Source organism: Marmota marmota, unplaced genomic scaffold (genome assembly GCF_001458135.2).
Source record: "Marmota marmota marmota unplaced genomic scaffold, marMar, whole genome shotgun sequence".
Lineage (NCBI taxonomy): Eukaryota > Metazoa > Chordata > Mammalia > Rodentia > Sciuridae > Marmota > Marmota marmota.
The window spans coordinates 554,267-567,213 of record NW_025999991.1 but is presented as its reverse complement, the minus strand read 5'-3'; the positions used below and the strand labels follow the sequence as shown (position 1 = coordinate 567,213).

Sequence of the window (12,947 nt, the reverse complement as noted above, 5' to 3'; positions counted from 1 at the left end):
TTACTGCTGATCCTAAATAATCGTAATCCACAAACCTAGAAACCATTAATCTATTTAAATCCTTCTGCTTACAATGTGTACCAGTCAGTATTGGTAATACAAAGGCATTGCAAGAAAAATTTTGGGGTGTGTGTGTGTATGTGTGCTCGCGCGCATAAAATAAGGAATACCTTTAATTTTGTGAATGGCCATCAATAAAAATATTTTAACCCTTTCTTAAGGTATACACAAATGGAAAATAACCCACAAAATAAATAACCAAGATTCCTCCTCAATCTTTTAAAGTTGAGAAATTGATTTATAGAAAAGTTCATCCATCATCTGTGCTTCCTTTTATGAGGAACAGAATCATAACTGACAAAGTGAAGAGTAGAAACATAGAGGTATAGATTTCTTGCTGATATGCCCTACTTAGAAGCCTTTCATCAGTGCTAAACATCAAATTCAGAAATCTTGACAAACTTAAAAAGACTGGAAACTATGATCTGAGGATGATTAGGGAAAGGTCATGCTCTCTTGAAGTGCTTTCCAGTTCAGTAGGTCCCCAAAGAAAAGTCTCCTACCTAAAATTAAGATGGAAGGAAGCTGTGGGGAAAAAAATCCTAGAACCATGAAAACAAGATTGGTAATGAAAATGGCCTTGAGTTGCACATAATTTGGAGTAACCAGGTTTGATAATTGTACTTTTCAGTTTCTGAACTGCAGGTACCAGGAATTCGATAGAAGCATTAATGCAAGTATGAGCAATATTTACACAGTATCCCAAAAGAAGCAGCTAGAAAATCACTTGGCAAAAGAACACAGTGCTCTTCATTGAATACTGAACGTTCTTGTTCTGACATTGGCAATGAGTTTAACATCATGGTAAATCAGCCTCTGGCACTCCTCATCTGTATTTAGGAACAGAGCATCAATCCTTAAATTATGGCTTCACTGAACTTGATCACCCTGATTACACCTCATAGTTGCTAATAACAAAACTTCATAAACTGTCTCATAGAAGTAATGATTTGTGTTGACCTTTCCCAAATCAAAAAACTAGCAGTTATCACTCAAACCATAGACATTGACAATAATCATTTACAATTTTGAAAGTTAGATACCCTACCTTTCCTACATAGAGAGGGTCCGAACCCATATACTCTTCCAGCACAAAGAACTGATTCCACACCCAGCTGCGCTTGGTCCTGGAGCGCCCTGATTGGAAGTAGGGTTTGGATCTTGACCTTGAGAGTTCTGCTTGACTCATCCCAGAAAAACACAGGAAAAGAGCTATGAGTTGCAGGAAATGGCAGAACTCCACTTTACCCAACTTCATCTTTTTTTTTTTCTTTCTTTTTCCTGTGTAAGAAAAAAACCTTGACAAGAGAAGAGGCACAGTTCCAGTTGGCTTAGGAGCTCTTGCCTCCGGCAGGGTGTCAGCTGGGAGTCCAGAGATAATAATTTGTAGAGTGTTGGATTGGAAGAGGTCACCACTGCTGAAAAGTCTTTGCCAAGGAATGGTGTAATAGGTACCTATCGGAACAAAAAGAAGAGTCTGTGTCAGAACCAAGAAACACACAACATTGAACTTTCATTCACTAACTCAATATTGAAGTCCCATGATATTATCATGTGTAGAATATTAAAATATTAACTGGATGCTTAGAAAATTATTATAACTCTTGCCATATCTGTCACATAAATATTGCTGATGCAGAATTATCTTCATTCCAAAACACGACCTTAAAATTTCATGTTTATTCTAGGGCATTTTGCTTGAGCATATGGTTTAATTTACACAAATGTAGTAGCAGCAGCATTTTAGAAATCATTTTAATATTAGCCTTTTCTTCTTCTTCTTCTTTTTTTCTAATACTGCAGTCAGTTTCAGTATTAGAATGTGAAAGCAAAGAGGCTCAGAGCAGGGATCTAACCAAATGGGAAGGACATATGCTGGTTTAAACCTCTCAGTGAAACTGTAAAGAGAAATAAAGGAAGATGAGGTGATTCGAAACTGGTTGATTGATTCTGAGTCACAGAACACCAGCTGTTTTGATGTGTTCTGATTTGATTGTGATCAGCTGAAAAACTCAGCAGTTTCCATTTTCCACCCTCAGACCCATTGTCATGTATGCTGCAGAGCATATGAAGTGAGGCGGCCTGGCTGTAGTCATTTGCAATTATACACATATTTATTGAACATTGGGCAGCATGCTATGTGCACAGTAGGGCCTTCTCCATAATCATTTATGGATCTCATCGTATTCATCAATGGATGTTTTAGAAAACCCAACTGTACTGTGAGACCCATCCATCACTGCCTTGCACCCAGAAGGTTCCACAGTGGGCCTGGAAAAGTCTGTTTATTCTGATGTGTATGAATTACAGTCACAGAATTCTGATTATGTAAGGGACACAAAATCACTTATAAACTTCCATACATTCCCTCAAAATACAACACACTTTATTTATTTATTGTATACTGCAAAATAACTGGAAGAGAGGGTTTTGAATATTCTAAATACAAAGGAATGATAAAAGTTTAAGTTGGTACTATGTTAATCATGATAATTCCGTCATTACACAAATTAAATCATTATGTTACACCTTGGTTTGTGAACTCATTTTACTTTCTAAAAATAAGTCCACAGTGAGGTGATTAAAGCAAAGGAATATCACGTGTGTGTGTGTGTGTGTGTGTGTGTGTGTATGTGTGTGAGTGCATGCGCACACACATAGGCATGCATGGTTTGAGAGAGAAAATACAGTCTTAAGAAAATGAAGCCAACAGGGTGCAGTGGCACATGCCTACAATCCCATAAAATAGGAAGGCTGAGGCAAGAGGATTGCAAATTCGAGGCCAGCCTCAGTAACTTAGCAAGGCTCTCATCAGATTAGTGAGACACTGTCTTAAAACAATCAAAAGGGTTGGAGATGTAGCTCAATGGTAAACCGCCATTGGGTTCAATCCCCAGTAGCCCTTCTTCCCCATTTTAAAAAAAGAGAATATGAAGCCAAAAGGTATCTTCCTCTTACAGCAGAAAACAGTCTACCCTAACATTGTAAGTTTTCCACATCTCAACCTCACTTCCTTGTAACTTCACTGTTACTCAGTGAACAAATAATTCTGGTAGTCTGATTAATAAAATCCTGCATATAGAAGAAATGTGAAAGAAAAAAATATATATATATACACATTTATTAAATATGTTAAATAGTCTACACAGTGGAAGAAACAGACTGCACTGGCTTTGCACTCCATGAAAATGAACACATATATTTACAGGTATGTAAAGTGAAGGGGAGAAGCGGACAGAGAGGATTGAATAATAGGTACAAAATGCAGTCAGGGAAGATTATATTCTGGCACCCAACCACAGTAGAATGACTCTACTTAATAATTTATTGTATACTGCAAAATAGCTGGAAGAGAAGGTTTTGAATATTCTAAATACAAAGGAATGATAAAAGTTTAAGGTGATAATATGTTAATCATGGTAATTCCATCATTACACAATGTATACATGCATGCAAATATCTGGCTGTACTTCATGAATATGTACAGTTATTATGCATCAGGTAAAAAAATTTTAAGAGAGAATAAAAAGAAGTTGTTCTTTATAGAAATGATTCTAAAAGTGCTGGTTGTTCTAGAATTAGAATTATAAAGAACAAGTAACTTGGGGTCATGCCTTAAGGGTGCTTCACAGGCCCTTAATTAAGTTGGAAGCTAATAATGAGGAAGTCTGAGAAATAGGCTGGGCCTATTACAGAAGACAAGCAGGCAATTAAGCTAGGAACCTGTACACTAGCATATGGATTAGTCCAGTGATGGGAAAGGAGTCCTGAGGAGTGTCTCATGCCATGAGGTGGTGTGGCTGTCAGCATGGGTAGGGTAAGTTTATGTAGCTCATTCACCATGTGGCAAGCCAGGCTCTTGGGGATGAGGACGGGGTGTTCAGAATTGTGATTAGAGGACTGGGATGAGCTCAAAAAAAATGACAGCCACATATAGTTCCAGTTTTACCATTTTCATTTCGGTTAAAAATAATGACATAAATGCTTTGGTTCTTAAGATTTGTAAAAATGCAATATGCCAAACTATATGACCTAGGCTACTGTATGGATCAATAGACTTCGTACCATTTCTCATTGTGTACATGTATCTAATAAAACAACTAAACAGCAAATAAGCTTTTGGAATTCAAAATTGGGGAAGGTCGTATAATCATGTATTGATACAGACTTTTTATTTGCACCAGGTGGAGATTTAATTTCTGAGTCTGTAATGTCTCAACTGTGCTACAATCTTGGATAAGAAAAGTTCCAAGAAGTGAAATTCCAGGATGAAACCTCAAGCCTGTCCCCTTGGAAATAAAATGACGACGTCTACCTCACAGGATTAAACAAGAATGCCTGGAACACCCACAGGGCTTGGCACATCCCAAGGCAGTTGAACAGAGTTCTTGAGATTATTACTCTCATCATATTTCTGAACTTCTATCTGGTTAGGATAAAATTAAAGTTGGTTTGTTAAGTGAAGTTGGGCTTTGTGCTAATGTTATCAATAAAATATTTTAGAAAATTCTTAGTGTAAATGAAAACATTCTTGAAAGATAGATCTATTTGATGCCAGAGAATTATAATGCTTATGAATTTAAAGACCCACATGGATACACAGAGGGGCACCAAGATATTTTTAAAAACAGTATGACTCTTCCTTAGAGGCATGTCCTGTGTAATTTATTTTTGGTACACAAAGTATCTGAATTGGAAAAGTTTGTTTGAGTTCCCTTATCGCATCCACTGATGGGAAACCAAAGAAAAACCTGGGGCAGGGGATAAGACCATAGGGGTCTTTATCCTATAACCTTGATCACTAGCTAACCATGACCTTGGAACCCTCTGGGATTTCATTTTCCACATTTACAAAACTACAGAGCTGTAATAAATCATCTTATGAATTCTGGATTTTTTCCATGTCATACTTCTGGGATTTTTACAATTATATAAAACGGACTTTGTTGGCTCTCTTAAAGCTGTGATGAAGTGCATATTGCTAATAATTAAGGGTGGAGAAGTTCAAGAATGCGATAGGAATGTAAAAGAGGAGTTTGGCCTGCCTGTGAAATGTAGCATACTCTTTATTAAGAGATGTTTAATTTACTTTTCTTGCCTCGTGAAGATTATTTCTCTTCCATATAACAGGACTGTAGATATGTCAAATTAATTAGGATGTATAAAATGAAAGGAGTTGCAGAATGTGCCATGGGTGACATCTTTTGAGATGATAATTTTGAAGGGGAGATAACTGAGAATCCTGTATTATGCCATTTAAATCCTTCAACTAGGATGAACATAAACCTCCATGAACAGATGCACCAACTCTACCTTTGTATCTATAGCACCTAGAAAAAAGGTAGGCTCTTAATTGACATTTAGGAAATATTTGAAACATATTGGTATTCATTATGATCTACTACACTTAAATGGAAAATTAGCCACATCATAAATCAATGTATTAATTCCTTTGAAACTCTACCACGCTTATGACTCACAAATAATTTGAAAATAGTCCTATTGAACTTCTCTGTAGCATTTGAAGGAAGTATTTGCCAGGTTTATGAGCCAAAGTTTCTTCATTTTGCTTCAAGGTCTACAAGATTGAATCAGGGAATTTTAAATAACTCTGTGTATATGATTAAAAAACAAACAAACCAAAAAACAAAAACAAAAAAAAACACTTCTCTCATGAGGCAGATAAATGCCTCTGTGATACCCTTTGCTTTGGGGAACTAGAAAATGTGTCTATACAATTGTGATATGCAGTGAGTGCGTCTGATAACATGTTCACCAATATTTGTGGTAGTTACCAACTCTGCCTGGAATGTACACCCCACTCAGTATGGTAACAATTGTCTGGCCTCAGGAGAGCTGTCCTCTTTCTTCACTCTTCCTCAAACCCCTGATTCCTTTTAAATAACCTCTGATTCTCAAGGTAAAGGCCAGTAGAACAGGTAAACCCAACTCATCCTTCCCTGAGTTGGGTTATCACATAAGGAAAGCCCTGAAGAATTATTAAAACCTTCACATTCTTTGTGTGTGGTTGTTAACCAGAAGTAGCTAAAACTTGAACTTGAATTTTCCTCATGTGTGGCATAACCTCTCCAAACAGGTTTCCTATCCCTTTACAGATGCCAACATACATAAGAGACCATAAAAACATTGTTTTACTTATAAATGAAATGTGGCCACAGAGCCAGTCACAATCAGCAGTATTGCACAATGGGTTAAATATTCCCTCACAAATCCATATTGTAAAGACAAAGCCCTGCATCTGGCCTTGGACTTCAACAGGAGCTCATCTCCTCTCTTTCTTCTGCGCCTGAGCTTCACATAGAGGAGTTAATAATAGGAGACACATCAGAAATGGCAGAGACCCCTGTGCTGTGCTGTGTTGTGTTTGCCATCACTGTTGGAAGGCTTAGCGGAATGACCTGCAGGAGACATGGATGCTAACCTCCTCACCATGGCTAATTCAGAAAAAATTTGCAAAAGTATGTGTTGGTATACAGCTGAGGTAACTCCCCCTGATCTCTGTCAACCTCTGGACAGTTACAAATGGTGAGCATTAGAACCCTGGGAAGACAGAGAAGAAGAATTGGTTATATCTGAACAGAGAACTGAATAGGGGTCAACCAAAGATGTTTGCAAGAGTACTGGGGAGGGCTACTGGACTAAAGACTAACCTAACATAAAAAATGATCAAAGGAAGATTTAAAATGATTTTTTTGCTGTGACATTATAAGGCTAAGACTTGTACTTTTTAAATTTATAATATCTTCCAGATTTTTTCCAAATTTAAATTAAATGAAAATCAGTGCAAGTAATCCTGTGAACAGCAAAACGCACCTTAATCTAGCAGCATACAAAACAGAACCTTAAACAGGAGATTTTAAGTGAATTGAAGTAAAAAGGAAACCAGAAAGTAGTAAGAATTAGGCATTATTTGCTAAATCAACATCATTTATCTGAGATAAAATCACTTATCATACTACCACTTTGTTTCAATCATTTTTGTTCAACAAAGTAGCAAAGAGTAATTTTAGATTATTTATTATTCATTTAACCTTAATAGGTAATATTATTATCAAAATAAAATCAGTTTTAGAGAGTTTTTCTGAATTTTCTAGTTCCCTAAACATGTCTATGAAACCTCTTTTATAAATCATATCAAGTCATCATCATTCTCTTAATTAAGTGCTTTTTTAAATTTAAAAGGAATGACTGAAAGTTTCTTAGTTACAAAAAGAAATTTTTATGCATCAGCATATCAACTGTTAATCAGCTGAAGTGCAAATCTTCCAGAACCTGTTCTATCTAAATTAAAGTCAGCATGATAAAAAATGACAATAGTATAAATGTATCACATTCAGCCACTACATATTAACACATAGCTAAAGGAGTAGTTTTTAAAACATGCCTAATTGACAATTAATTTTCATATGCTAGATTGCTTTTTAAAAAGGCACACAGTGGTATATGCTATATAGACATAATCTGCGTTGTAATATATAACTACTAATTATGTTAAAAGGGGGGTATATTACTATTTTTGATTTTGTGACACTAATAGTTGGGATATTTCTATTTCAATTCACTCTAAATATGTAATGCCTTATCACAATTGAAAACCTTATACCCTCAAAGTTTCTCTAAATTCTAGACAAGAAGCTGCCTGAATATTGCATCAGATGTAGATATAAAACTGCTTAAGATACACTTAGAGTATACCACACTAACACATAGCTTATTTTCCATTGGTAATATTGATTTAAAGAAGTTATATCTTCCTTTTAAAAGTGCTTACAGTTCACGATTAGTTGGAATGTCCAAAAACAAATTTAACAATCTGCATTTTCTAGGAAAGCAATTACAGGAATGACATTTGCGGGCTGTCAGTGTATTTAATAGAAGAAGCCATGAGAATCAGAAAAATCCATAGTAGCTGACTGCTGAACACTTGCAGAACCTAACTGATACTCTCAGAGATATTTTGTTGGCTCAGTTATGAGATACAATAGTACAAGAAACCATGGTCATAAAAATAACCACAAAATGGGGGAAAAAAATCTCATTGTTGGCCTATTGGGAAGAAACTGTCATTTCCAAGACTGCGTTAAGGTTGAACAACATTTCAACAAGCAGCATGGTATTAACAAATCTGTGTGAAGGGTGAACAACACATTTGTGTAAAGATGGAAGTGACCTATTCCTCAGCAGAGTTTAGAGGGCACTTTGCAAAACGTTGTCATTACCTGAGAGCAACCTTCTCACTAGTTCTTGGTATGGTCTAAGAAAAGTCTTTACCTTTTTCAATATTCCTTGGGTATTCAGTGCCTCTACCTAAATTCAGCAAAGAGATTGTCTCCTAGTTCATCTAATGTCTTCTTTAAAGAACTTCTTTTGCCTTTGTTTCCCCTGGGCAGCAGCAACCTGTGACCACTGAGGTCCTCACTGTGAATAATCTCTCGAAAAAGCAGAGTAGGGTGCTTTGAAGAATTGATGTTCCTCAATTGATCTTGCTTTCACATACTCTTTAAGTAGAACTACTTTAAATTTTGGAAACACCAAAATGATATATTCTAATCTCCTTCTATGCATGACAGGATATGTCATATTTCAATTCTGGAGAAGACTGGACCAGAACAAGGTGACTTTTAAGAACTGTACCCACACTTTATTTCCAACTATGACATTACAAGCCAAGCTATTAAAGATATTGTCTATGAAATAGGTAAAGAGAACTCTAAAGAAGGAAATAGTTTGGTTCCCATAAATGTTCATGTTAGAGAAAACACACAAAGAACTGCTCACTTCTGCTGCTATGTTTGAACATTTCTGAAGTGAAACAAAAGATGAATAAAAAATTTAAGTGGAGAAAGACTTTATTAAAAACCAAATCTGTCCCCTTCCTTCTTTAAAAGAAAAAAAAAAAGAAATCTGCAGAATTCTAATGATTTGTCCAAGGTCACACAGTGAGTTACTGATGCAGTTGATCAATAGTTGGATGCAATAAGTGAAGTGTTAAAAGTTACTTATTCTGGTAATGGATCTCTTTTCAATGTGTGAGGTTTAGATTGTATCATCTTTTCCCCAAACCAAGAAAAGTAGATGTGATATTTGAATTTTTAGAAGACCATGAGTTTTAATTTTCAAAGTAGGAGCTCATCATGATTCCACTCAAGAGGACAAGGGGTTCAGAGTAGAAATAAAGAGTGGAAAGATCTACTATCTGGGGACTTATTTTTCCTTTTATTACAAAAATTGGAGAATGAGCAGTATCCAAATTTAAAATTGCCTACTCCGTTCTGATTTACACTGTCAATTAAAAAATAACTTGCAACTACATATGACCCCAAGAAGTTAACTATTTCCACTGAAAATTAAATAATATCCCAGTGAATGTTTCAGAAATAGGTCAACTAAAGAAAATATCTGAGAATATACAGTGGATTTCTAGGGCCATTTTGTTCAACAAAATAGTAACTATCATACCATTTGTGCTATTTGGGTTGGTACTATAAATCCTAACTTTTGAGATGATTGCCTCTACCTAATATTGTCATTATAATTGTTCTAGATTTAATTTTGCCACCTTCAGTTTCTAGCATAGCAATATACTACTATTTAGTCTATGGCATCTGCATAACATTTAAAGATTTCATCACTTCAGTTGTTTTTATTGTTTTTGTTCTTTTTGTGGCACTGAGGATAGAACCCAAGGCCTAACACATGCTGGGCAAACATTTAATAATTTTAATGCTGATGAAAAGCCCTCTCCTTTGTACTTAAAATGTTTAATTTTTTACATTTTAATTAGTGAGACTTGGGACTCTTTGTGATGCGTGACTTCTCATGTAAAGAAACTGTGATCAAAATATTAGCTCCCCGGGCCAGATAACATTACAACCACAGACCACAACCTCCCATAGTTAACTGGCCTAAACATGCAGGCAGGGGCCCTGGAAATGAACCACATAGCCTGTTGTGTGCATCTGGTTACAAACATGGAAAGAAAACTTCTCTACCTGGATCACAGATCAATATCAACCAAGTACAAACAACCTCTGCCATGAGTGAAGAGAGAAGAGAAAAAACAAAAGAGGAAGGGAACATTGTTTTACCATTAAATGTAAATTGTGAAGTAAACAAAGTGACAAAGAGCAATACTAAATTATTCATATAACAGCAAAATGGCAAAATTGTATTTAAAGGGCTTTTTCTGTATACTTTGCTCTTCTTTCAAGAAATCTTAGCTGTATCCATTTTAAATTTTAATTTGCCCTTATATTTACCTTGTGTCAGGTGTGATTTATGTGAGTCAATAAAAGGCATCATGTTTCAATAAACACTATGCAAAATAGCAGAAAATAAATTCCACCAGAATGAAAATCTATACTATTATCTGAAATGAATGTATGGACAGATGTCTGCATATTCATTTGCACTGGTAATTTTATCAGAGAGGAGGTTTGCAGAATGATGAGGGGAAGTGTTTGCAGGGGTATCTTTCTGCAGAACCAGCAAATTCCCAGAGGAGGCACTCGTGTATTGCTGGTTATAGCTAAATCTGCTTTGCTTGTCAGAGGCTGGGAGATGGTCACACACAGGACTATCTGGTCACATGTCTTCTTTCCTTGTCCTTAACTACCCTTTATCATCCCATGAAGAGAGATCTGATTCCTTCATCCAACGAAGAAAAGCTTTCACCACAGTCCCTCTGCGATTAACTAGTGCAAGTTAGTCATTTAGAAGTTCCTGAAACTCCCAAATTAAGCTAAGCCTTTGAAGCCTTCAAATCAAGTAAAAACATTTTTTTTTCTGATAAGAGAACTATGATGTGATATAAGCTGTTAAAGCAAGAAGTATAGAACATTGCAAAATTCAGGAAGATAGGAATCATTCAGCAATAAATATTCACAACACTTAACAATATATGGGCTTAGTACTTTATAAAGAATTTCCAAAAGGTTTGATAAAGTCTTTAACTCAACACAAAGATGTATTCACTTCTTTATATCTGAATGCATTCTGAGAAGTTTATAGCAGATTTGACATTAAAAGCCTAAAATGCTGAATAATGGGGAGACTGGCAAAGAAATCATGCCTAAGAAGAGACAGTGGTTTGATTTTTTAACCAAGGAAGGCTGAACAGTGGCCAAGTCAGCATGCTCCCAACCCTCTGATCCTCATTGGATACTGAAATCTAGAGTCAATTCAAGGGTAAATTGCAGTAACATAGATGCTTTACAAGAACCTTTTTATAAGAAAGGGAAAAGCTCTGTGCTATTAAATCAATAAAAGTAGACTTAAGAAGAGTTGTGAGTCTGTCAACTGATTGTTAACACAATTCTAATGACCTATTGCAGTCCTTAATTACAATAATATCTCACATTGTAAATGCACAATGCCTTTTTATTAAAGCTGCAAACCTTAATGGCTTTTAGCAGGGTGATGGGCTGTACTACTGATTATTGTTTTCTTTATTTTTCTTTCCACAGGCAGACTTTCAGCTAGCTCTACCAGATAAAACTATTAACAGTGAATGCCACCTAATTGCCTCCAGCAACCAGTCCATATTAAATAGTAACATATAAGCAAGACTTCTATAAAGTTGCCAGCTTGACTACCTGCCTTCATGCCTTCCCAGTTTAATTCAGACTTTTCCAAATAGAACTAGAAATAAAGAAAATGAATCTTAGTGAATTTCTCCTTTACATAGAGAAACAAGAGCTTTGGTCAACACAAGTCAAACTAGTTCTTTCAGAAAGAAATGATTTTGATGAGTTACTGAAAGCAACTATTTTTTTTCCTTAACTCTTTTTTACCCCTTAACAACCTGTATTTATAAAGATATGCTTAAAATTATTTTGATACTGCTGGCAGTATATCTATGAAAACTTTCCTTTTAAAAAAAAAAAGGTTGCCACTGATCCTAAACTCTTGATATAGGTATAGATATATACTGCTGTTTATCTGTTAATATGTTTTAAAATGCATATAATGCATAGTGTCACTTAGCAGGGGCCATATATTGATGATACATTTTCTTTTTTCCTTTAATATAAAGTTGTGTTCATCTACTTCTGTATGAAAATGATCTGGACACCTGTCTGGTTACAGAAATAATGAAAGGCAGAATCTTCCTTATAGATACTACCCTTAATAAATGAACTAATAAAGACAAAATATTTCTTGGAAAATAAAACAGCTTTTAAGAATATCCATGTTTCAGAATGCATATCTCCAAAATCTTGAGACACTCAATCCTTGATGGTTTCTCAACAGTTCCTCATTCTCCCAGTACTGGGTGAACTCATTACTCGTCTTTACTCACCTGAACTATGACATCTAAGAAATCCGTAGGGGTTAACGATCTAAGACATGAAGAAATACAGAACAAAGGTCCTTTTGCATTAATCCACACTGGAAGGTTGAATACCAACAACTAGCCGTGAACCGTGTGCACCCACGAAGAAATCCACCATGCATTCAGAGAAGCAGAGCACCCTTTTCCCAGCTCACACCTAAGGCACAGCCAGGCATAAGGGAAGCCGGATGCGAAGCCAAGGCAAAACCTGCAGATGCACCATATCAGCAGAATACTAATTACAGGAAAAAGCAAAGCAACCTTAGGTGAGTTCCACCTTCACAAAAAGCAGAAGGTGTCTAGCGCAGATGGTTCAAAGGACTCCTGAAATCGAAGGCACACACCCCCTTCCAGCCTCAGACCTCTGCAGAATCTGGCGGCATAAGCAGCGCGGAGTTGTGCCCCCATCAGTCCGAGGTCAAGGGAGAGGCCCGTTTGGGTTCCTCTTTGAGGACAGCGGTCCAGACTGCCTGCGTTTGCCTCTGCGTCCGGAGAATGACGGGATTTGCTATTACCCTGAACTACTTCTCGC

The 12,947-nt window shown here is 36.2% G+C and overlaps 1 protein-coding gene across 2 annotated transcripts in view; it reads right to left on the bottom strand.

The window, feature by feature from the left end:
* The window catches only part of Cdh7 (cadherin 7), a 122,125-nt gene that overhangs the window by 107,873 nt on the left and 1,305 nt on the right, over positions 1–12,947 (bottom strand). Inside the window, exons 1-2 of one of the 2 annotated variants that reach the window (XM_015499557.2) lie at positions 12,383–12,530; positions 1,109–1,515 (exon numbers count right to left, since the gene is read on the bottom strand). In XM_015499557.2, coding sequence (XP_015355043.1) covers positions 1,109–1,318 — 210 coding nt within the window. In that variant the 5' untranslated portion in view covers positions 1,319–1,515; positions 12,383–12,530. Of the gene's footprint in view, positions 1–1,108; positions 1,516–12,382; positions 12,531–12,947 lie in introns of those variants that run through there. The other variant, XM_015499558.2, reaches the window with a different exon arrangement.